The 26,084-nt window shown below is 36.0% G+C and overlaps 2 protein-coding genes across 4 annotated transcripts in view; one reads left to right on the forward strand and one right to left on the reverse strand.

Moving 5' to 3' along the window:
* TUT4 (terminal uridylyl transferase 4) overlaps positions 1-10,978 on the reverse strand; it is a 43,730-nt gene extending 32,752 nt beyond the window's left edge. Inside the window, exons 1-5 of one of the 2 annotated variants that reach the window (XM_026707095.2) lie at positions 10,547-10,978; positions 9,546-9,621; positions 4,664-5,334; positions 2,681-2,844; positions 1,036-1,152 (exon numbers count right to left, since the gene is read on the reverse strand). In XM_026707095.2, coding sequence (XP_026562880.2) covers positions 1,036-1,152; positions 2,681-2,844; positions 4,664-5,225 — 843 coding nt within the window. In that variant the 5' untranslated portion in view covers positions 5,226-5,334; positions 9,546-9,621; positions 10,547-10,978. The remainder of the gene's footprint in view (positions 1-1,035; positions 1,153-2,680; positions 2,845-4,663; positions 5,335-9,545; positions 9,622-10,546) is intronic. The other variant, XM_026707097.2, reaches the window with a different exon arrangement.
* Positions 10,979-15,298: 4,320 nt separating this feature from the next.
* GPX7 (glutathione peroxidase 7) lies at positions 15,299-25,511 on the forward strand. Of its 2 annotated transcripts, XM_026707222.2 has the most exons (4): positions 15,299-15,361; positions 15,437-15,570; positions 21,999-22,260; positions 23,097-25,511. In XM_026707222.2, the coding sequence occupies exons 2-4, from the start codon at positions 15,439-15,441 to the stop codon at positions 23,258-23,260; spliced, it is 558 nt and encodes a 185-aa protein (XP_026563007.1). In that variant the 5' UTR covers positions 15,299-15,361; positions 15,437-15,438; the 3' UTR covers positions 23,261-25,511. The 2 variants fall into 2 exon arrangements, with proteins under 2 accessions (XP_026563007.1, XP_026563006.1); XM_026707221.2 differs by having other exon boundaries at positions 15,306-15,570.
* Positions 25,512-26,084: the final 573 nt, after the last annotated feature.

Raw genomic sequence — 26,084 nt, forward strand, 5'->3', positions numbered from 1 at the left:
AAGGCTGTCAGTCACTTCAACTCATAGGTTGTAAGCTTCTCAATATAGTATATACAGAAAAATTGTTTCTTTGTGCATGAATCACTTAAAAATAAACTTTCAAATGGTCTTGTGATATTTAAGTCAGGTTCTCTCCTCCACCTGCGCTCCACCCATCTACCTTGTTGTTTCAACCACACTTCATCTAGGTTTACTACAAGGTCAAAGCAGGTAACAAACTACTTTTGGCAAACTGTGTCAACTACTACAACAGGTTCCTTTCCGAAGAACCAATAGGGGCATTAATAAAAGCACTGGTAAAAGAAGCTCCAAGACTTTTGGGAATCCAACTAAATCAAATTGGATCAAAATAATATTTTGGGGTAAACCATGCTAACAGGTCCACTACCTATATAGATGGAATACAGCTACATATTCAACCTTAACAGTATGATTAAGGTTGAATAAATCTGACTTATTCTCACCCGCAGAATGAACTTCTAATCACAGTAAAATATTAAACTGAGTTTGTGCTGTGACAACAGGAATAGGCCCATGGTTGTCAGGGCTGCTATGAAACCACTCTAGACAAAACAGCCCCAAAGAGACAATGAAATTCCCCCACACTGTAACCCTAGGAATCTCCAACATCAATTCTGAGACCAGCACAGCTTAAGCAAAGATTCCACTGGCAGCAGGTTACATATAATAACAAAACCCCTATGCTATTCCTGCTCACATATCTATGAGACAGTTCTTTCCCAAATACCATGGTAACCTTAGGAACTGCACTTCTATTCTTTAGCTTATAAGTACAAAATGCCTAGACTGAAAAACTCCATACTAGCCCACACGACTTTCTCTGCCATTTTTTGTTACACACCAAATAGCTCAATAACAGTTGGATTTTTTTTCACCATCAACGAAGTTCTTACAAGTATTACCCTATGCCTATTCATCTTGGTTGCTATTAACCAATGTTTAAAAACTGTATCATGCATTTTGAACCAAGACTGAACTTTAAAGCAAAATTTCAAAAATTATTCTACCACTTACCATGATATTCTTTTTATGGCGTTTTTCTTTAATATGTTTATGAGCTCCCTGGATATTTTCAATGTGAACTAAACATAACTTACATAAGTACTGGCAATTAGAGTACTCTGGAGTGCGCTGTGGAAAAAAATCACATATTTAAGATTCAGCAGCCACTTAATTATGCTGTTTCTCCCCCCCACCCCACATTCATAACAATAAAATGATTCTAAGTACATTTGCTCCAGAAGAGTACAGTACACAAAGACGGTCCCAATTCATGTAATCACTGAACTGGTAGTAACGCCGGTTGAATCCCACCCCTGCTGAGATGCAAAAGTCACCCTAAATACTATAATAAATACTATACTAAAACAAAATTATTCATAAAGTGTAATTAAGCACATACATTAATGGCTTATCATCAACTATGAATAGGCTTCTTTAGTGTTTACTACAAATCAAGAAATGTATATAATTCCTTCTTCTTTGTCCCAGTCTTCTTGTTCTGCAGGCATTTCTTGTTGTTTCTCATAGTTCCAAATCTCAATTTCTAAGAATTGAAATACGAAGCCAAAAGAACCTCTCCCTTCTTGTGCATCTTCTTTGTACTTGTTAAGTTCCATTTTCAATCCATCCAAAAGTGGTGCCATTTTAAAAAAAATTAAACAACCACCCAATTGATTTTAGTCATTCAAATGCAATAATCAAGAATCCAAAGATTACCAAGTAGTCCAAATACACACGAGCTATTTCTTTTTGCTTTTTTTTTTTCACTTTCTCTTCCTTGGGTTCTACTATTTAGTTGCCAAGTTTCAATTAAAATGTATCTTTTAGAAGTCTTGTTGAAGTTTTACTGTAAATTCCTTTTAATTCCAGGCAGTCTCCTCCCTTTCTTCCAGATCCTGCCCTTTCTTTTTCTCTCCTTTCCTGCTTATAAAAACTTTTTAGTGTCCAGAAATCTTTATTATCACTTTGACATTTTATTTTATTTTCAGCTTAATTGCCTGTTGATGTCAAAGCAGATTTTTTTTTCTGATTTCTTATTTAAGTCTCTTAGCTGTCAGTATAGGGAAAGTGAGAGAAGAAAAAAAAAACCAAACCTTTCCCTTTTCACTTTCCTTCTCTGCTTCAGAATCTTCCAGGGTACCTTAGTTGTTGCTTTTACAATTTAACCCGGGTCAACTAGAACTTTCACTTCTTATCTTCCTCCTGCACGTTCTTTTCCGGTCAAGTTCTTTTTTGAGGTGGCCATTTCTGACCACTGCTGCAACCGCCTTTGGGAAAGGGAGTAATGGCCAGCTGAGGAGGAGAGATGCGGCTCTCCTCAACCCTACTGGCAGTCTCCTCCCTCTTCAACACCTCTACGGGGTGGCTTAGCCCCAAAACCAACCGGCTCAGGGCGCTCCAGCGGCGAGCCCAGACCGAAACCGCGCACAATCGCGGATTTCTGTCGCCGAAGAAGCTTAAATTCAGAAGTATGTTTCCTGCCATGCTAAAAAAAAATCCAGAATTCTTCTAATCCAAAATTAGAAATTTTTTAAAATTTAGGTAAACTTCCTCATACTATAAAATTTAAAGACAAATCCTTTAATTAAATTTTTCTTTTAAGTTAGATTTCCATTCTAGCATGCAAACATATACACAAATTAAATTCTGTACTTACTTTTTCCAAGCGAATAATATAATCTCTTTCCAGTCGTTCTTCGGCTTGTTTCAAGCCCAACTGCTCTTCTTTCATCAGTGTTGATTCATCCATGACAGCAACATTTTCTAAATAATCAGTTTCTGGCTTACTTTCTTTAGCAGAGTCAGAATTTTTTATTTTACCTTGTAGGAGAGGGATGAAAAGAATGTTTAATACATTTTTCATAACTACCATAAACCTAAATTTAGAAACCATGGGATGTACACATATCCTTTTTTTGAAATTGTGGAAACTAAGTTTGAAAATGCTTATAATAAAAAATTTAAATTTAGATAACAAGTTTTATTTGTTAATTCTCTTTTTTATTCACATGGATCAAATGTAAGACAATTGTAAAGATTACTGAAAATCTCTTGATGAATGTCTTGAGAAATTAGGAGAAACATACATATACACATACAGATACACACATAGACACACACACAGTCCTCTTAGAAACTGCCTTGTTTAGCAACCATTCACTATTACTATGGTTATATAAAAATAACCCTACAACTAATCCTTGCATTTACTATAAAAGAAAATTGAAGTAATATCATAACCACAGTAGCAATTTCATTAGCAACCACTTCTCAAAATGACTGAATTGCTGGTCCCAATTGGGATCACTAAACAAGTGGATTTGTATATAGCAATAGCTCTTAAGACTTATTTAAACCGCTCCATGGTGTTTTACAGCACACTGAGTGGTTTACAAATGCCAGCACAATATCCCCAACAATATGGTTCTTCATTTTATCAACTATAGAAGGATGGAAGGCTGAGTCAACCTTGAGTTGGTCAGAATTGAACTCTTGTCTATAGGCAGAGTTAACCTGCAATACTGCATTCTAACCACTGCATCACAGCTCCTTTGGTATATACCAAATCCATGGCTGCTATGGTGCAGAGGGCAGTTATCTTTATCTCATTTAGAGTAATATGATACAGATAGTCCTCGAGATACAACCGGAATGGAGCCTTCCAACAACAGTCATATGCCACAATGGTCATTAGGTGAAGTGTCTCACCTAATGACCCACCATTCCTTCTCTCCCCAGTGAATTGTTAAAGCAATGCCCAGGAGAATGAAGTGCCCCAGGGGTGGCCAAGGCCCACCTGTTCTGCCCCTTCCGGGGCCTTCCCCCACTCCCAAGATGCCTTATGCTCCACTTCCTATCTCTTGTGACCCCAGGCCTTTTCCCATTCCTACCAGGCGTCCCCAGATCTTAGGTCTGATTTCCATCCCACCACACCAAACAACCTCCTCCTTGCATTTAAAGAGCTGTAAGACTTTCCAAAGCACTGGAACTGATTGTTTTGTGCAGCCAAATGGCAGTTTCAGAAGCGACCACCATTTTGTCCTAATTACTGCCATGTGGCCCAGAGATAAAATGCTTTGTTTTGCTAACTTAACAAGTATCTGCACAATCCTGCAGCATTCAGAAGCTTCTGTAGTGCTATACAGATTTTATTAAGGCAGCCAAATGAAGTCCTGCCTACTTTTGCATGACAGCATGTAGAAAACCTTTGTATTACTATGTAGATCCTTCATGAAGGAGAGAGTTGGTTTTATTATATGAATGAACTTTCATTCATGCAATGTTTGATGGCATTCTAAAAGGGTCATTCTTCCCTTAGCTTATAGAAGATAACTGCATTTAAATTATGTCTCTATAGCTTTCTGAAAATTCCTTTCAAGCAGAAAAGCAACATAGCATGGAGAAAAAAAATTAAGCTAAAAATTACAAAAAATAGTTGTGCTTAAATTAAGGAATTATACCATTTTATAAAGCAAAATGCCAGAGAGTATTATCAACTAGAATTACAAAGATTTCTATAAAGTCCTACAGAAAACTATTATTTTTTAAACTTTCCCAAAGAAGATACCAATTTGTTCCACTTAATAACATATACATAAGTAACACAAGGAAAAGCTTTAATTTCTGAATGCACACTTACAGTAATCTTCAGATGTTTGTTCTACTGATCTTAAATCCAAATCACTTTTCTCTGAGTCATTACACCAATTAACATTTATTTTGGAAGTATCCTCTTTTAGTGGATTTTCCAATTCAGGAGTCCCTCTCTGGGCAGTTGGTAAGATTTCTGTACTGGCACCATTTTCTAAAATATGAGAAGTTGGAAGGCTTTCATGTGCAGGCTGAACTTTTAACGCTTTCTGATTTTCTACTGCTGTTGATACATTTGGTAATCTTTTTCCTTTGCTATGATTCTGATCCTGAAGACCTGATCCCATGTCTTTATATCCAGGAATGCAACTATTTGTCTTACGTGATTTATTTTCTCCTGACTTTTCAGGACAAACATCATTTTGCTTTATCTTTTTGAAACTGTTACCATTTGTAGAACTTTTCCCAACTTCTTTTACAGACTTGTCATTTCTGTTAGTTTTATAATTTTGATTGGTTACAGCTCTGGCAGTCTTGCTCTCTTCACACACAATACGGGTGGATTTTCTTATGTCATGATTTCCACTTTTTGGAATCTTGCCTTCTTCCATTATTAAGAAGACTTGCTTTTTCTATCACTTGAGAAGATCTGAAATGAAACTTTGCAACAATTTGGATAGAGCAAAATCCACCATTCACGCAGGGTATCTGGATGATTGTCTGGAAAAAACAAACATGTAAAAATATTACCACAAAACATAAAGCAATATTCGTCAAGCTGGTGTCCTGAACTAGTGCAGACATATTAAACAGATTGGAGTAGCTTTTAAAGCAACCTTAACAGCCTAGGAAAAAATGTGGCTGCTTCATTAATTTTATAAAATGTTTCATGAGCCCTCCTATGTGCATCAAAGCATGTGTAATTGAAAGACTTATGTAGGACCATGTTATATTTCATTCAGCGAAAATTAGTTTTTATTAACTATAAAACATCAGATTTATAGCCAAGATTATATATAAATTAGTACAAGCTAAAGAAAGAGGAGGTTTGGTTTTGCCACATTTGAAATTGTACTTTGATGCTTTCTATTTGGTCTGGCTTAAAGAGTAGATGACTCTCCAAAACAAGAGGCTACTTGATCTGGTGGGCCATGAATTAGATTTGGATGGCACACCTACTTATGGCATGATAACGTTAACATAAATGTTGATTTCAACAATCACTTTATTATCCTAAGGGTTTGAAATAAATCTAAAGTTCTCCACAAAGATGATTCTTTAGGAGAGTGGCCCCTGACCTTTTGGGGACCAGGCACCAGTTCTGTGGACAGAAGTTTTTCCGCGGACCAGAGTGGGCATGGCTTTGCATGCTGCAGATGGGTCTTTGCTTGTTTGCGGGGCCTGGTGGCTGGCATGCCATGGACCAGTGCCAGTCCACGGATTGGGGCTCGGGGATCCTTGCTTCATTGGAAGCTTTATTTAGAAAAGAAATGGTGGTGAGGCCAGACTGGTGGACTTATGGTCAAATAATATTTTTTAATTATGGTGAACCTACCCCCAAATCCAAAGATGAGTTGTAATTTAAAGGACATGTCTGTCAATGGTTTATATATTTACAATTGAAAGAAAGGTTTAAATTGGATACAAAAACTTATGGATTTGACTTTGCAAAAAATGAACTGGAAACTCTATTCTGTGGTAATGATGAACACATTATTGCTAAGTTTTATAAATTGATATTAAAATTGAATTTGGAGAATGAGTATATGAAGCATTGTATGATCCAATGAGCAAAGAATTTTGCTTATAATACTTGAACAACATGCGGACGGAAATGTGGACGAAGGGTTTTAATTTTACATTAAATTATAATTTAAAAGAAAAAAATTATGTAATTATGTATAGTTGATATCTAACACTGGATAAATTGTCAAAAATGTATTAAAAGGTACATCAAATGTATGTGGAAATGTAAATGTAAAGAATGATTTTTTTTTAACCATCTATGGTGGACCTGTGACAAAGCAAACAAATATTAATGTAGGAAAAGTATATAATTGTAACAAAAGTGACAACTCCCACTTTGCCTGGAGAAGAACGATAACATTTTTCCAAAAAAGTAGTGATTCCCTTCTAAATTTCTTAAATGAGTTCTAATATAAAGAGAAAATTATTTCGTTCACAATTAGATATGCTACTAACTTCAAAAAAAAGGATAATGTTCCTTGGGCACTAAAAGACCAAAGGAAGACAGTAAAATACAAAGCTTTCTATTACTGTATTCAAAAGATCTGTTTACAAAACCACTATTTTTTTTCAAAATAATTATTATAATACATGAATACTATTATATTCAAATTGCGCAAGCTTAATATTGTCAATCTAGGGAAAACACTAAATATTACTTTTTAGGTGATATCCTCAATATGTAGGTGTTTATGTTCACAACTTTTCAAGCATGTTAAATTAATAAACACACAATTTGTGGTAGTTTTTGTTGATATGAATTAAATAAGAAAAGAGCGTGCTACTGATTTGTAATAATCTGAAATACATTCAACATAAATAATTTTCAAGTGTTATACCACATATACAAATATAGTAAGCATGAGTTATTAATTTATTTCTATCAATTATATTCTGATCATTTGGTTAGAAAAATTTCTGGTATTTACATACCAAAATTAACATAACTTTTATAGATTTGTTTGTTAAATTGGGTAATGAAAACTATTAAATCAGCAGCTCCTTAATTTAAATCAAATTAATTCAACATTTTGCAAAAAAAACCCATATTATTGGATTAACAAGTAAACTAGTAAAATAATTAAACAGTAATCATATAGTTTTAGATTTAACATAAATACTAATCCATATTCCTTGGGTTTTAAAATTAAGAATATTTTTAAGAATCATAACATATTTCTACAAATCAGTAGCAATAATCTGATTACCTAAACACTAAATTCCTAAATATTTCTTTAACAAATGTCTACATCAACCATCTCACCTAAATGAGTTTGAGCAGTTTACAATAAAAATGCAGTAGTATAAAATGTACTTAAAACAGAGATAAAAAAGCAGAATTAAAGCAAAGTTAAAATGAAGATGTTAAAAAGTTAAAGAGATTGGGGGTGGGGGGGTGGGGGGGTGCCCTCAAGCTATCTACCATCCCCAGGATTTCATATCACTCTTAAATCCTCAAAATTACAAAATAAAAAAAAACCAAGATCTTGTTGTGATCCCAGAAAACTTGGATTGTTTTACCTGCATGCAGGCCCAATGAACCATAGTAGACAGGTAGAAAAGAAAATGTTTATTTGCAAGTAAAGAGGTTACCCAAAAGCAAGTTCCAAATGGGCACACCTCTACTTGGACTGGACCCCTTTTATGCAATTTTGAAAAACACATATTGCTATGAACCAATCGGGGAAGTACATTTTGTAAACCAATCATTAAGAGAAACATCCTGCATGGATAGGTCTTCAAGAAGTCTTAGTAACGCAGATCAGCTAAAGGTTACAAGTTAAAGATTACAAGATAGACTAAGACCTTTATCTTATCAATAAGGTTCCTCCTTACTAAGCAACTTGGTATCACTATCAGGTTTTGCTCATCACCTTTATGGTCAGGCATTCCTGAGCAGGAGACAGAGGGTCTGCTCAAATTGGTATCATTTCTGCTTAACAAAGCAGTTCGCCAATGGCTAATCACACCAAGCAATGCAAAGCACCATCCCCCAAAGCTATTGCTATATACTAAATAATAATGTGTAAAATTCTAAACAATACCTTAATACATGAATAACAAATAGTTTATGAATAGTACACATAAATATGTGGGTTAAGGCTACATGAATTGAGCTGTTTATCATTGCTACTGGAATAAGTTGTAAATGATTGTCCAACTGATAATTAATTGTTCAAAACAAGGTGAAAATTGATTCAGATTTAATGAAGAAATTCAAAGAGTGAAAGATAACAAAGAGAAGCCAAAATAGCCATCCAGAACTGGGGAAGACTGTATTTAGAAAGAGAAATATAAGAAATGAATCCTCCCTTTGATACCACTAAATCAGTCCTCAGTTCAGACAGAAGTACTATGAGAGGTGATCTATCACAGGAAGGTAAGGTATGAATGAGGCCGATGAACTTTTTACCTATATTAATTTTGTTTTTAAAATCAGATCTACCATTTGTCAACTCATAAAATATTTCTATGGTCTTTACCATATTCATATTTATTTCACCTTTTATATTCATATTTAAATGCACAGCTTTGTTGGATTGTTATTTTTTGGTCATGTTTTGCTCATATCATACAGATATTTTTTGAAATACTTTAATATTGCTTCCTATTTAAAAATCATAATAGTAAATGCTCTTGGTTTATACTGATGGATTTAAATTGACTTTCTACTGTTGTTTTAAGAATATATTTATGCATTTTTTTCTGGAAACCAATTAAAAGTATGGTATCCTCATCACCATATACAGTTAACATGAAAAACTGCTTTATTTTGTTTAATATACAAAGGTACAGTATATTATAAAAGACAACTTTTACTAATCCAGTAATACTACTTAATCAACTAGTAAATTCAGCTAATGAGGTAAATATCAAGATCTGTTCAGCCTAGGTATTTTTTGCTACCTCTGTTGGAATATCACTTAAAAAAACACTCATGAAAACACTCAGAAAGTGTTGACACAAACTGCAATTTAACACTGTTCTTCACATCTTCATATGGTTAAGAAAATATTACAGTGAATTAAACATTAAGCAAGAGCACAAAGTAAAAAGCATGCCCATATAACATTTTGTTTTTTTAAAAAATGGATTGACTGTGAAATTGGCCATTGCCATTTCACCTGATGCAGTAAAAACAAGTACATGCACAAACTGTACCATTTAGAGTCATGACTCCTTACCTAGTGTTTTTGTGGTGTACAAAGCAGGCAGGAGGTAAATTTGTAACATTTGGTGAAGTGGGATGCCTCAGTTTTCCTGTTTGCAAAATGCAGATAATTAGCCTTTTAGCCAGCTGAACAGGAAAACTTTTTATTACCAGAATATTCAAAGAGAAAACAATGTAAGGCTATGGCAGAAAGCCAGAAACCTTCACACATCGACAATTCTAAATATAATGTACAATCCGTATTTTACACAATAGACTCATGGGGGGAGAGGAGGTGTCTGATTTTTGTTCATGAAAGCCTTTATAGATTCCATTAGTTTCTATTCTGCTCTGCTAAGGCCCTTCCAGGGACCTAACATTTTAAAATCAACACGTAAAAAACCCTAGAGTTGACAAGAAAAAGCCCTTGAATGTGTCCCAGGAGCTCTTTCTCCTCGCAAAACCTACAAGTAGCACTCTCAAATTAGTCTTCTGTCGCAACTCTTCATAAGACGCCACACCAGACAAAATCCCCTTCCCCATCTGTAGCGTATAAATGTTCCCCCCGTGAACCCTCAAAGTACATGTGCAGGTCCAAAGCCGTATCCTGCGGTCTTCCGATTAACAAACGATACCACCAACACCCGAACCCTTCCAAAAACAACTCTCTGCTAGGCATGCACGGGCGGCTTCGCTCAGGCCTTTGCTTCGAAACCTTCCCCTTCCCCGCCCCTAGAAACAAAAGCAGGGAAACGAAAGTGAGGTCCCAAAGAGCTTAGTTGCGAGGACCTATGAGGAAATAGGAGAGCGAGGCTCTGGATATGGCCCACTGAACAGAGACAACTTTAAAGGAGGGGGGGCGAAAAAGCGTCGGCGTACCTTCCTCTCTCTCCCCCCACCCCACCCCTCCTCCGAAAATTACTTCCAACCCCCAAGAAGGGGAAGAGCCCAGCCGGGGCCAACCCATGCAGGAGCGTTTGGCAAAAGCGGTCTGATCGTCCGGACTCCCTTTCTCCCCCACCGGGACGCAAATACCTGGCTGTCACCCCAGGGATGTCCCAGCCGCGTCCCACTCCATGTCTTGCTCCGGCAGTTGGAGGCCCAGACGCGAGCGCCTCAATCTGGGCCGGCCGCCATGTCAGCCGCGGCGCGCACTGCATTGTGGGGGAGGGGAAAGGACGGGAACACCGGACTGAGTGAGAAAGAGAGAGAGAGAGAGAGAGAAGGAAGGGGAAGCGGCGGTGGCTCCCTTCTGCCGGGCTACCTCGGGGCCGAGACAGTTAGGCGGCTCCCCAAACTACAAAAGGGGAGACTCCTCCTCCCTCAAGGGGTGAAATTGTCTTTCCAACCCGGGAGGCCTTCAAAACAAGAGGAACACCCCCCCCACACCCCGAGCTAGGAGCTCCTACTAGCCGGAGCGTCCGCTTCTATTTCGCCCCTCTGCGCGAGGGCGTCCGCGGCTATCACGTCGGCCCACAGTTTAATTTGCTCTCCTGGTTTATTTGCCTTCGTGGCCACTTCTAGCGCCACGGAAAGGGCGAAGGAAAATGTCGATATAATAAAAGCTGGAATCAATGCCTTGTGGTTGTTGTTGCTTTGTAAAAAGAAAGCACCATTATCTACCTACTGTTTTAGAAACATGTAGCCAAGAAACTACTGGAATACATTTCCCATAATCGTTAACATAAACATATCTCCCGTGAAGATTACTCTCCTTGCCCATTATTGGTTAAGTGAGATATAACAAGTACGGTGCAACAACGAATACAGTACATACTCCAAGATTTTTCTTATATATTGCTTCATGTATTAAAGCACCTTAAGGAGTTTAAAATAAAAATACACCCATAAATTACATAATAAAATAATGCCTGAAATAATTCAAATTGGTACAAAACAATCATATAAGCAGATTCATTAAAATATGCATGAAAGGGGACAGTTATTTTTCCAACATTCATAAATGTAATGCTGGATGAAGAACTTTTTTAAAAAAAATATGCAGATGTGAAATACATAATAGATTTGTATAGAGTGCATGTCAGAATAATGATATAGTATTGCACTAGAAATGGAGAAGAGAGTTCAGTAGCAGTTCAGGTCAGTCTTGGTCTGATGTCAGAATAAACCCATGAAAAGAGAGGCAACATATGGTGATTCTGTCAGGTCAGAATGTGAGGGACTTTTAGATACTTTAAACACAAATGTGGATGATATTGTAGCTACAGCATATCCAAATGGCAGTATGTTTCAAGTATCTGAAATGGATTAACTCTATTTTGATTACTGTAAATTCCAAGGAATTCAACTTCCAAGAAGCAATATAGAAGTGTTGGTTTTGGCTTGATTGTATGCATCAGTAATCAACATGATCATTCAAACTAAGGTAGAGACCTTCAGTATGATGATAACCTTCAACATATCATTTATCAACTTTAGCACTACTTGACTCCAGACTAACATTTCTTGCCATAATATTTGTATTCGTACCATCCACTAACACTTCTGCATGCTGGGGTTTACTGTCCCCTAATGACCTAATGCAGTCAGGTGACCAGCAGTAAGTGTGATCAGAAATGTGCCTTGGGATTGTCAGGAAGAAGCAAGCCTGCTCCCTCTGTTCACTAGCATCTGCCACCACCATTAGCACTTTATTTCCACTGTTCTTTTCATTGTATCCTCTTTACCATCTTTGTTGGTTTCCAACAAGATAGAAAACAGCTGTCTTTTCATTTATAGTGCTAGTAATAACACCTAGACTTATTTACAAATGCCAGTTTATTGCCCCTAACTATCTGGGGCCTCATTTTACCAAGCTCAGAGGGACGAAGGGTGAGAGAATCTTGAGCTGGTCAGGATTGAATTCCTGTCTGTGGGCAGAGTTAGCTTGCAATTCTGCATTCATAATCAGAGATAGGAAATCTCAAATGTAATCAGGCCCTGTACCAGGAAAGGTAACAACCAGTATCCAGGTGACAATCAGTATCTTGAATTGTACTTGGAAGCTTATTGGCAAGGAGTACGCTCATGAAGCTGCAACTACATGGGCACACATAATGGCTCATTATGGAAGAAGCGAAATAGTGTTTGTATTTGCCAGATTCACTGGATTTGCCATTTTCAATCATAATCCCACTTTCCTCTAAAGTAAGGGAGGTAGTTTACCAGCAGGTTATTTTAATTTTAGCTAATTGCACAATTATGAACAAACCTCTCCCCTTTAAATGCCACATTTTAACTAGGGAGATACCAAATGTAAAAAGAAACAGAAATAATGTCCTAAAGAAGACATACCTCTTGTCTGGATTAATGTATTACAATGTGTTTTTTTTATATAGGGCTGCTCTTAAAAGACTACTAGAAAGTTCCACTAGCAGTCCAAAGGGTAGCAATGTGAATAGTTACGGATGCCCATGTAGTTGCAGCTTCATGAGCATACTCCTTGCCAATAAGCTTCCAAGTACAATTCAAGATACTGATTGTCACCTAGATACTGGTTGTTACCTTTCCTGGTACAGGGCCTGATTACATTTGAGATTTCCTATCTCTGATTATTTCTGACAAACTTAATATGAACTGACTGGTTGAGTATGCTCTGTCCTATCATTTAAGCAGTGTGATCTGTTCGATCCTGCAGCCAGTTTTTCTTTTGCAACAGTTGTCCTTGTGGAACAGTATTGTCCCCAAGATTTGGATGGCTTCAAACCTGCCTACTTTTTGGAAGGCTCTGAAGATCGGATTTTTCCCCCAAGCATGGGATCAAGAGGTTTTATGGCAATTTTGATTATAGAGTCCTTGGTGCCCCTTGAGCTTGGTTGTTTTCTTGCAGAAGAAACAACTGCAAATTAGATAAAGTCATCAGTGTTAGAAGGGATTGGGGCTTGCTCTGTTTTTATATACTACTGGCTTGCCCTGCCAATATTGATGAAACATTATTGGTGGTTCTTTTTGGCTGTTGTTTATTGTTAGCTTGTTTGTCTGAGTTGATAGTTCCTTGATTGGGTGGGTGGTATTATTTACTTGATTACTGGTTCAGTGTTAATCTTGGTGTTAGTGTCTGCTCATCTAGGCGTTGATTGTTAATGAGGAGGTGTTGTGGTCTTTTTGTTTCCTTTTTTGTTTTTTTATTGTCTCTTTTGAATGGTATGTAGATGTTTATCTCCATATGCCTGTTGATTGCTGATTTGTCTGAACTTTGATTTGTCAGTCTTTTCATTGATTTTGATTATTTTTAGTTGTTTGATGTTGTCTCTTGGTGCAATATGTTTTATTATATTTTAATGTTTCATCATTGTTTGCTATTTTTACTTCTATACAGGGTCCCAAGTTGCACATTAATTGGGCAGCTATATAAATTAAATAATTAAAAATACATATTGAAATCACCACTGGATATTGTAGTCAATTACACTTCCAGCCTCATCTACTCTGCAATATTGTTATATAGAAAAAGATGGAAAGAAGTATTTATACTTCACCCATTTCTTAAAAGAAATATAGATAAAACCATATTAAATAGATTGGTGATCATTTAACATAATACTACTGATCTTTACAGTAGCTGGATTTTAAGGACTTATCTTCCTTTTTTGTTTAAAATACAAACTTGATGTGAAAGAAACAGAAAAACAGGAAGAAAATATGCAGGAGAAAAATGGAAGAGAAACCAGATAAATATTTGCCCATCCACTATTTCCTTTCAGGTTGTCACAGTAACTGAATCTGAAAAACTTTACAACTGCTGCACTTCATCCCACTGGCTACTACTGGTATTAGACATTCATCCTAAAGATAAATGAAAGCTTGTCTTCCGATGTAAATCTCAGGCAGAATCTAGAGAACTGCTGTTGATCATTACGACACTAGTTGACTCTGAACATCATGTAAATATGCACCTCATCATGTTGGCGGAGAATTGGTTAGATAATCTCTGAACTGAGAATCTTACTGAAATTTGAATGAGTTCTTTATATTGATCAAAAGAAAGTATTTCATAATATAGTATGACTTTTATTTGCATTTAAATTAGTGAGAGAAAAGTCTGGGGCATTTCTCTAATCCTTTTGACTAAAGCACATAGCAAAAGCGGAACAAAAACCAGAGACATACATTTCCATGGAAATGCAGGAAGAAACAAAGAATAACAAAAATAGTAATATTGCATTGTGCAATACTGTACAGTTTTGTTTGGCTGGATTTAAAGTTAGACATACACTCAATAGGCATGTATTAATTTATGTCCAATACATTGCAATGGAACTTTTCTAAAAATAGGTAAATGTTTTTGCTTTTGTTAAGCCTATTCTGAACCTGCAGATTTATGTGAATGTATGAATCAATGAAGTAGCAGAGATATTCCATTTATTTTATTTCTTATTAATTAGCATCAATCCTTGATGGTTAAAGTGAACTGGATATAATGTTATATAAGACAGGCACCTAGTGTTTGAAAGTATAGGACTACTGTCTCAGGATGATAAACCATGGTTTGGCTGATCATGCCCTGTATCAATTTAGCTGAAAATCGTAAAACAAAGTTTCTAAGGACCTCTCCCATCTTTGTTCGACACTTTTGCTCAATAACGAGTGCTGAAAACTCAATTGCTTGTACAGCATTTCATGCATTTTCAACTAATATTGTGAAAGAAATGCTTTGCGAGGAATTTTGGATTTTTTTTTTTCCTTTACAACGTCCAGGTCCTTGACAGGCGAACTTCTTGTTCGAGAAGATTGAATCCGTTACCTTTATAGAAAAATTTCCTTTATTTATTCCTTCGTTCCTTCATTCCAGCCGTAGCTTCCTTCCCGCAATGCTTTGCGGTAGGGAGGACGTCAATTGAAAGCTGTGTGGTATGTTAGATCCCGAGGATACCGCGGAGCCCAAAATTAGTTCTTCCTTCCCAAAATTTTTTCTTCTCCCTCTAGCCATGCTGATCGTCGTAGGAGCCCTGCTGTTCTTGGCCTTTTCCGCCTCGGAACAGAAAGAGGACAATTTTTACTCGTTTAAAGTGGTCAACATCAGGGGTAAACTAGTCTCCCTGGACAAATACAGAGGCTCGGTAAGTCTGCGGAGGAGAGAGAGCCACCTATCTGCCGCCACCAACTAACCAGCAAGTCATCTCGGCATGCCTGCATGACGGACGGGAAAAAAGGAAGAAGGCGCACTGATCTGGCTGGGAGGGTTTGCGGGATGGATGCCCTTGATGGGGCTCCCCGTTGTCTGCGACTTTGCGCCTACGGTTCTGTAACGCCCTATTAAAAAAAAAAAGTTTACAGTCGGATCTTTCCCCTCTTTTCTTCTTCTGCCTATGGTGCGCGGAGTTTGTCTCCCTCTGCTTTTTGTGCACAGCCGACCCCGCGTCTACGTGGCAGGCGGGCTGAACTCCCTGCTTAATATGAGCATGTTTCTGAATAGGCGAGATAAAGGCGTGGGTTTGGGATCAACTCGTAATGGTGGTTTTTTTTTTTATTTTATGATTTACCAAACGACTTTGCAAACCATTTGCCTTTTTTAATACAACACAAACGGTTGATTAACCGGGATGGAGGAAGACAGAATAGGTATCATCCTACAAAGACCGCTCCAACATCTGAGTCGGATTCCTTAAACAAAACAAAAGATAATAAAGTATAAAAATTCACTTGAGTTTTAACATTGGATGTTTCTGTCATGTAGAAAGTTAGTTAAAGAAAATTCAGATAAAGTAAATCACTTAGAATTAATATTTTAGAACTCAGAAATTGAAATTGATGGTCTGTTTCTAGAGATGCGAACTTAACTAAAGGTTCAGAGGTTTTCATCATATAGCAGGTAAGAAACATATTTGATACATATAATTATTAAAAAGCACATGAGATAAAACCTTCTGTCTGAAAACTAACATACTGAATGTCTAGTGAGAGATTTAAGAGTAATATGGAAAGCACAAATATTTCATTTGAAATGGTATCACTTGTAATGAATTGCATAGAGAAGCATGGTTCCAAATGCAGGCAGATATGTAAGTAATCTTGTATAGATTAGTTTACCATAATGCATACTGATCTATATTAAAATTTATTCATTATTGCTTGCTGAAGCTCTTAATTACTGATATAAACTGGTGATGATATCTTTATTTAAAATCTGAAACCAGATAGGTAAATAAGTATTCCAATGCTTAATTTTAATTTTAAATTGAGACCTAATTAAGAACTTAATTAGGACAGTGCATAGAAATCCTATTGTAACTCATTAAAAGTAAATTTACTGTATGAGTAAATCAAATCAGGATGCTGTTTTTCCCTTACTTCCTTCCTTTCCCCCATACACACATACATGTGCACACATGTGCATGCACACACATTAAGAAGTTCCTATGGAGAAAATAATAGTGACAATGAGATGCTTTGGAGTACTAATTTTGGGTGCTTTGGGAAACTCACAGAAAGAACATTGTACTATATCTTGGCAATCTACAAATAAAAATCTTTTATCCAGACATTGATGCATACAGATACAAAACTTTGATGCTCTGATATAAAACTGGTTTTTATTCTAACCAAGATTAAGCATTCAACTCTTGCTGGTTATGAAAAATGCATTGGGACAGGATTCACTACTTTCCAAATATATTCCAAAGTATTTTCCTATTTATTATTTAGACAATTTTTATTTTATCAGCTCCCTAGTAGATTCCTTTGTCTAGTTAGGTAGTAAAATTAATGATCTTGGTTGGTCTCAGCTAAGCAGTATATGCAGTATAGCATATTTTTATTTTATTTATAACCTTTATTATTTTTATAAACAACTCAAGGTAGTGAATGTACTGTATCTAATGCTCCTTCCTCCTCTTATCTTTCCCACAACAGGAGAACTGTATGTGTAAATAGTGTAAATATATTCTCAGGAGTCTTCTCCAACTCCAATTCAAATATATCAACACTTTTTCTATCTTTCTTCTTCAGTGTTGTTCTTCCATATTGTCAAAAGGAAAACCATTGATCTAATCTTCATAGCTATAGACATATTCCCACATCTGAATATATTTCCAAGGTCTTCATTGCTCTTTTATTTAGCAAATAGTCTGTAGGGTATTAACTGCTAGTTTGTTTACTCTGTCTTGAAGCCTTTTAGGATCAACCTAAAATATTTTCATTGTCAACAAAGGTTACGTGTACTTTAATAGACTTCTTTAGAATATTTGGTTTATGCCATTATACTTTTTACATTTCTCACTGTCCAGGAGGATAACATTTACAAACACTTGTAATGAATTTGTTATATCACATACAGTATTTCTTCTAAAGTGTGCAAAGTAATTTTAACAGTCAATCCTTAGTTTTATCCTCACAAGACCTACAAGTTACCCACTGAACTGCAAAGTACTTGGCTAAGCCTCCCAGAAAGCGGCTTAATATAGTTATTATATAGGTATTAATATAGTTATTCCATTTTTTCTTCCATAAAGAAGAAATATAAAAATTATGCCAAAATTATCAATTTTTCATAAAGTCATTAGTAAAATCAGCAATTTCCTAATAAAACCATCTTTGAAAGGGATCAGTGGTTCAAAAAAAATGTGAAAAATAAAAATAAACAAATATTCGAAAGTATGCTTAAAAGTGTTTGTGTCTGTGTGTAATCATTTCAAAGCTACTTCCAAGATAGAATTCCATATCTTGTCCTTTTTATGATACCAGCTACTATATTTTCCAATATTATATGCTCTGATAATTTCTTCCAATTTTAACATAGATCTACAGAGATAATTCAAGTAATCCGAATGCTTGGTAATATAGCCAGTTTGAGCTAGTGGTTAAGACAGCAAGCTAGAAAGCGAGAGACTGAAAGTTCAAATCTCACCTTGGCCATGAAAACCAGCTTAGTGACCTTGGACTAGTCAGTCTCAGCCCAACTCACCTCTCAGGGTTGTTGTGGAGAAAATAGGAGGAGGAAAGTGTGTTGGATATCTTTGCCACCTTGAGTTATTTATAAAATTAATAAAGATGGAAAATAAATAAATTCTGACCATACACTGAATGTAGCAAATTTGTTGCTATGCATATATAGTATAGTATATGTAGTATAGTAGTACTATGTATGTCTAGTACTCTATCTATCTAACTTACATGCTCCACATCTCTCCAAAAGCTACTCTTATAGTATTTTGTTTCATTTTCAACTTGTTTTGATGCACACATTTAATGTACCACTTCCAAGATGTTGGAAGTAAAATGCAGGAGGAGTTACGGGGTCCACTAGATGGCAAACATGATTCACATTCAGTTTTCCTGAGTTGAGCGTACTGTATAACAGTTTGATTCTCAGCTGTTACCTTACATGTAAGGGCTAAGCTCTCCACAATCTAGTATTCTCAAGGAATCATGGGATGACAAATCCCATTATTTCTTGTCAGCACAGTTGTTGTCTTTCTCAGATTAAAAGAAAAGAATTAAAATATAGAGACAATTCTACATTCAAAATTTGATAGCTTATTAAAGCATAGATTTTCCATATTTATCATCCAGTACAGTAGCTGGTCCTTAACAAGCTCTGGTTAGCCATAAAGCAACCTTCCTAATCCAGGTAGTCCTTGATTTAATGACCACAATTGAGCCAAACATCTCTGTTGCTAAGTGAAACATTCGTTAAGTGAATGTCACTTCATTTTATGACTTTTCTTGCCACAGCTATTAAATGAATCACTGTAGTTGTTAAATTAGTAACATAGTTGTTAAGTGAATCTGGCTACCCCATTGACTTTGCTTGTCAGAAAGTTGCAAAATGGGATCACATGATCCTGGGGCATTGCAACTGTCATAAGTATGAGCCAGTTGCCAAGCATTTGAATTTTGATCGTGTGTCCATGGGGATTCTGCAGTGGTCCTAACTGTGAAAAAAGGTCAGAAATCACTTTTTTCACTGCCGTTGTAACTTTGAACGGTCAGTAGATGAACTGTTGTAAGTTGAAGACTACATGTATCTGGCAGAGTTATCCCCGGCATGCTGAATTGGGAACAATTCATTAGCACACAAGAATCCAGGAACTTCTGATAAGGAATCTTTCTTGCAGAGCAGAGGTGTCAAACTTGCATCGTCACAGCATCATCATGTGTATCATGACCTTTTTCCCCCTTCGCTAAACCAGGCGTGGGTGTGGCCAGCATGTGATGCATCTGGCCCATGAGCCACAAGTTTGACAGCCCGATTGTAGAGGAAGGCATTGCAAAAGAATCCAACTTCATTTTATCTAAAACAGTTTCATAAAATTCAATGACTCATAAATTCAACCTTTCTCTCACCCAAACTTTGCTACTTACTGCACAGCCTGATTTTTTGAGCAAAATGTCTGATTTTTGTCTGTCTTTTCTTTGCTAATGACCAAATCTGACATCAGGTGATTTTCCTTTGGCCATGTGAGAAATAATTACAATAATATATCTGAAAAACAGATGGCTGAAGAAGGTTGTTATTTGATATATTAAAGCCATTCAAATACAGACTTAATGGCAAAATGGTATTCTTATTTACTTATTTTGTTTCTGACTATAAATAAAGTTGTTATTGCTGCTGTTGGTTTTGGTATTACCTCTAGTTAGATTAGTAGTTAAAAGCTTCAGTGGTCATTTGGAAAAGCACAGTAAAACACTAATGATTCTAGCATAGAAAATGTTCTGTCTCCCCTCACAACCTCTATGGCATATGAAATTCACCACAGGTAATTAATTGCACGATGCAATTGTATATAAAAATGTAGTTGTCCCCTGATTATATATTTCAATGAAACCTTACACTGAACAGAAATTGACACCACCTTTACATTACATAAAGTTAAATATTTACCTACCTGCAAATTTGATTACATAATTAGAATTTAAGCGCAGTTGTTTATACGATCAACATTTAAAGGGGGGGGAACAGTAAATATGGCAATTACAGCTGACAGTACTTGTAGCACCTCCTTTGATACAAAAGAAATTGTCCTGGAATCAATCTTTCTATCTTTTTAATGTTTTCCCTATTCTTCCTTTCAGAACTCCTTTCAATTTCTCTCATATCTCAGAATACCAGGCAGGGTTGTTTTGTGGGGAGAAAAGGATAATGTCTGGAATAGATAGATAGATGGATGGATGGATGGATGGATGGATAGATAGATAGATGATTTTTCAAAAGGCACAGCCCTAGTAACTTTTAAAAAGCTGAATAGCTTTTAAAAATCCATGTTTCATTTTATGGATTGCAGTAGCATACCAAATTATAGGGGTGACAAGATAGCAGTGTTCCAAAATTTGAGGGGCTGCCACAAGGAAGTCAGGCGTCAATCTATTCTCCAAAGAATAGGCAGGACAAGAAGCAATGGATGAAAACTAATCAAGGAGAGAACCAGCCTAGCGTAAAGAGAAATTTCCTGGCAGTTAGAACAATTAATTAGTGGAATGAGTTTTTTTCCAGATGTTGTGGGTGATGCAATGCTGGAGATTTTTAAGAACAGATTGGACAAACATTTGCCTGAAATGGTATAAGGTTTCCTACTTGAGCAAGGAAGGTTGGACTAGAAGTCTTCCGAAGTCTCTTCCAACTCTGTTATTCTGTTATTATCTACTCAGATATGATTCTTCATTACCTACCTATTACAGAATTTTGAACAATTTGCAACCATTTTTCACTGTTGCCCTATTAAACTATCTATTTATTTAAAAATTTATGACCAATACACCAAAATGTGATCACAACAAATCATGGGCATCCATGAAAGGTCAAAAAATATCAAGATGGCAATCACAAGCATGTAAAACCCATCCCCTCTTAGGCATATGTGTAATCGATTTCTATCACATACACATTCAAGGAGGCAAGGAAGTAATATTTTTTCTCTCCTCCACCAATGCCTCTGATTTCCATACAGGTATCCTCAGCTTAACTTCAAGAATAAAACTGGATTGTACAGTAAAAGATTTATCAGACGACTGCACATTTTATAAGACATTTGTCCACAGACCAATGGCTAATGTGTTCTATTAGTGAAGAGAGGGGAAAAATAATTGCAAACATACCTAATTTCAAACTGACATGGGTCTCAAAAGGATTTAGTTATTTACTTTATCAGTGTGTATGTATTATTATTTTTTCTTCTGTTCAATTGTATCTCAGTCTGCCTGGACAAGTTCATGCAGTTTTCTAGGCAAGGTTTTTCAGAAGTGGTTTGCCATTGTCTCCTTAGGGCTGAGAGAAAGTAACTGGCCCAAGGTCACCCAGCTGGCTTTGTGCCTAAGATGCGATTTAAAGTCATGGTATCCTGGTTTCTAACTGATGCCTTGACCACTGCACCAACTCTACCCATATATGTATTATATTAATTATGAAAGCAAAGTCTAAAAGCAAAATATTCTTCTCAAAATGCTCCATTTCTGAAAATGGGATATATAGGAAGTAAAGCATGCTATACTTCTGAAAGTAAAATGCAGGATGTATTATAACTTGTACTTTTGTTATTCCTTCCATTAGGTATCATTAGTTGTCAATGTTGCAAGTGAATGTGGATATACCGACAGTCACTACAAAGCCTTACAACAGTTGCAGAGAGAGATTGGTTCTTATCATTTTAATGTGCTAGCATTTCCCTGCAATCAGTTTGGACAGCAAGAACCCAACAGTAATAATGAAATTGAGAGGTTTGTCCAACAAACATATAGCGTTACATTTCCTATGTTCAGCAAGATAGCAGTGAAGGGCATTGGAGCAAATCCAGCCTTTAAATTTTTAATTGGTGAGTATTAAAATAGATTGAAACAGCTGAAAATACTAACTTTATTGTTATTCCCTATAAACTGTAGACAGGTTTATGATTGCTATCAGTGATAGCTTACCTTTGAGAGATTCAGGGATTACCATGAATTCAACAATAATTTCTTTGTTTCTTTTAAGTTTATATAGTAAAATAAATTGATGTTTTGATTTGTTTTGGTTACTACTTTTAGTAGGATTTCAGCAAAATTTAGTTACCTTATACTTTACCTCATAGTTACCATATTCCTGAATTGCATGTAACTCAATATAATGTGCCTTGAAAGAACTATAGCAAGCACAAATCTTTTTCAAAGCATTTGTTATTGCTTTAATATGAGAGAGAGAGAGAGAGAGAATGAGAGAAAGAGAGAGAGAGAAGGGAAAAACAAAATTAAAAAAACGAGGTGCAAGGGAGAGAAATAGAGAAAAGGGATAAAGGATGAAAGAAAAATATGCCTATTGGTCATGTTTGCTAGTGATGGTGGAAATTGTAATCCAATATATCTAAAGGTTACCAATTGGAAACAAAATGATTTTAATTTAAAAAATAATTAAATGTGTGATCAATGCAAGGTTGTAAGGTTCTTTTTGCTGAAATGTTCCATTTTGTTGAAGCATTTGAGCATTAAGCATTTTTTTCTTCCAAACCAAAATGAACTCTTGTAAGATCTGGGTTAATCTTTATTTCTATAATATTTAATATTAGTTTTCCTTTGGATAATCACATTTCTTATTTAATCTTACATGTATTTTAAGGCTGCAAATATGCAAATTATAGATGATTCAAATCTCTGATATTTAAACTTTTTTATGTAGAATCCACTGGAAAAGAGCCAACTTGGAACTTCTGGAAGTATCTGGTAGATCCAGATGGGAAAGCAGTAAATGCTTGGGACTCTACTGTCACTGTTGAGGAAATAAAACCTTACATCATCGAACTTGTGAGGCAACTCATTCTGAAGAAAAAAATGGACCTTTGATTATTTTTTAAAAACATACACATTTTTGTATTTGTTTTTGGATCATTGTTGTAGGTCTTCATATTGCTCACACATAAATACATTTAGATTATCTGAGCTACCTTCCATTCCATAAATATTTGTTTCTTGCATAGTACCTTTTCTAAGTAATCATACAGAAACTAATACCCAAAAGGAAAGTGAAAGGCCAGGTTTTATTTATTTTTCTTACAAGTCACTTATTGATTTTAGTGAGATGAAATGCTATCTATGTAGGATTTCTAGGCAGCAAAATTCAGTTCAGACAGAATTCCCTACAGTTACTCCTCGACTTATGACTGCTATGGAACCCAAAATTTCAGTTGCTAAACAAGACAGTTAAGTGAGTTGTGCTCCATTTTATGACCTTTTGCCACAATTGTTAAATGAATCATTGCAGTCATTAAGTGAATCGTGGTTATTAGGTGAATCTGGTTTTCCCCATTGAGGTGCTTTTGTGGGAAGCCAGCTGGGAAGGTTACAGATGGTGATCACATGACACCCTAACATTGCAACCATCATAAATAGATGCCAGCAGTCATGCTCATGTGACCATGGGGATGCTGAAACAGTCGTAAGTGTGAAACCAGTCATAAGTCATTTTTTTCAGTGCTGTTGTAACTTTGAACAAGTCACTAAACGAATGGTTGTTAGTCAAGGAGTACTGTAAACTTATTGATGGTAAGATTTATCATGAACATATCATGATCATGAACAATGATAATGTTCATAATGATAATGATAATCTACATTATCTTGAGAATTATTTATAAAACAGAAACCGGAACAGAAAAACTTAGCCTGGCAGCAACATAAAAGCAATGATTATGCTAGAAAAATATAGTATAGCTAGTCCTTGACATACAAGAGTTCATTTACTGATTGTTTACAGTTACAATGCTAGTGAAAAAAGTAATTTATAACCACTTTTCACCCTTATGACCGTTGTAGCATCCCCATGGTCACGTAATCAGTAAGATGTTTGGCAACTGACTTATTTATGATGGTGCCATGCCCCTGTTAGAATCTGATTCAGAGGGGGAGGCCGAGCAGCTGACAGGGTGTGGGAGTGTGGCTCCTTTGGCTGTGAAAGAAACTGGGGAAGGGCAAAGTCCCGCTGGGCAGAGCAGGGAAGAGGTAGAGCAAGGCAGAGGGAATTCAGAGGAAGACCCAGGTCCATCTCCCCTTCATCCTAGGACATGCAGGGAGGAACGGCGAAGGAAGCAATGTGAGTTGCGTGGTTTATGGGGGAGGAAAGGGCCCTGATTCCCTTCATTAGCTGCAGCTGGGAACACAGTGTTAAAAAGGGAAGCTGTGTATAGCAAGTTGTTCTCCACTTAAAGACTGTTCCTGAGAGTTTTTCTCCAGCCGAAGTTAACCAGGACATTGGGGGCAAAGTTGGAGATAATAAAGGGACTCTCCTTGCTTATTTAACTGTGTTGCCTTTGTGCCATACCCTGGGTCATCACAGATGGTTGCAGTATCCCGGGGTCATGTAATCACCTTTTATGACCCTCTGGCAAGCACAGTCAATAGGGAAGCCAGATTCACTTAACTGTGTTACTAACTTAACAACTAGTGATTCATTTAACAACTGTGGCAAGAAAGATCATAAGATAGGACAAAACTCATTTAACAATTGTCTCACTTAACAACAGAAATTTTAGATTCAAATAAGTCAAGAACTACCTGTATGCATCCACATAAAGTTATTGAAAATTTCACTCACCCATGTATTCCTGAAAATAAGAACTTCTCAAGAATGTGTGTATGGAGTTTCATTCAACTTTAGGTTGTTCCAGAAGTATATTAATATTGTAGTTTTCTCATTCCTTTCCCTTTTGTAATTGTGATTTGCCATAGGAGATTGTGAGGTATCCATAATAGCATATGTGATATGTGGACAGAAGTTGCTAATAAGGATGAATTGATAAAAATAATCTACCCCATTATCTGAATCAAAGGTTCTTTTTTATGAATGAAGACTGTTGAATCCATTCCATTTAATAGTTGTTTTTACTCCCAAATAGCACTGAAAAGATGCCTTAGAGAAGCACTGATTTATATAAATATAACTTTAATCGTTGTGTGAAATCATCCACACTTTTCTTCCATAGCAATGTTACTAAAATTAAGTAACTTTATTTGGAAAGGGACCAACTCTGTTTCTAACACCGTGAAGACTTGGAAATTTTCAATGAGTGAACAATAATAAAAAGTGGTTTTCATAAAATTGAGACCTGTGTTTGTGAGCTTCCATGGACAGAAAAAAATCTACCATTAAAAAGTAAATAAGTGACAATGGACCATTAAATACTCTTTTTAAGAAATGTGTTTAAAAATCTTGGCAGTGTTTCTCATATTGAACTGAAAGATTGAATGATACCCCTGGAATAATCCTACAGGCACAATTGTCAGGTAATGCATACAACAATCACTACATAATAAAAAATGAGACAGAGAAATCATTTACTGTATTTTGTTAAATGTGCTTTCAGAAAGCTTTGAAATACACCTGTGATGTTCAATAAACTCTCAACAAGGAATTACTACATATATAATCCTTGCATGGTTCTCCAAAAGAATAATACTAAGTGGTAGCCAATGTCCTACAGGAATTGTTTCTTAAATACTGGTAGTTTTCATATTGTTTCATATATTTTTCATTTTAATTGAGATGCAGAAAATGGGATATGATATGTGCAATAAAAGAATTGTCACCTTTATATTCAGCAGAGCCTAGTTCATATAATACCCTAAGCCATAGCTTAATTAACCATGGATTAGTAAATAAGCAATTATCTAG

The sequence above is a fragment of the Pseudonaja textilis genome, chromosome 3 (assembly GCF_049901715.1).
Source record: "Pseudonaja textilis isolate UNSWEBS1 chromosome 3, rPseTex1.2, whole genome shotgun sequence".
In the NCBI taxonomy this organism is placed as follows: domain Eukaryota; kingdom Metazoa; phylum Chordata; class Lepidosauria; order Squamata; family Elapidae; genus Pseudonaja; species Pseudonaja textilis.

Coding starts and splice junctions, on each gene's coding strand:
- GPX7 (XM_026707221.2), top strand. CDS start 15,364: ATGTTAGATCCCGAGGATACCGCGGAGCCCAAAATTAGTTCTTCCTTC. Junction 15,571..21,998: donor TGGACAAATACAGAGGCTCG/GTAAGTCTGCGG, acceptor TCCTTCCATTAG/GTATCATTAGTTGTCAATGT. Junction 22,261..23,096: donor AGCCTTTAAATTTTTAATTG/GTGAGTATTAAA, acceptor TTTTTTATGTAG/AATCCACTGGAAAAGAGCCA.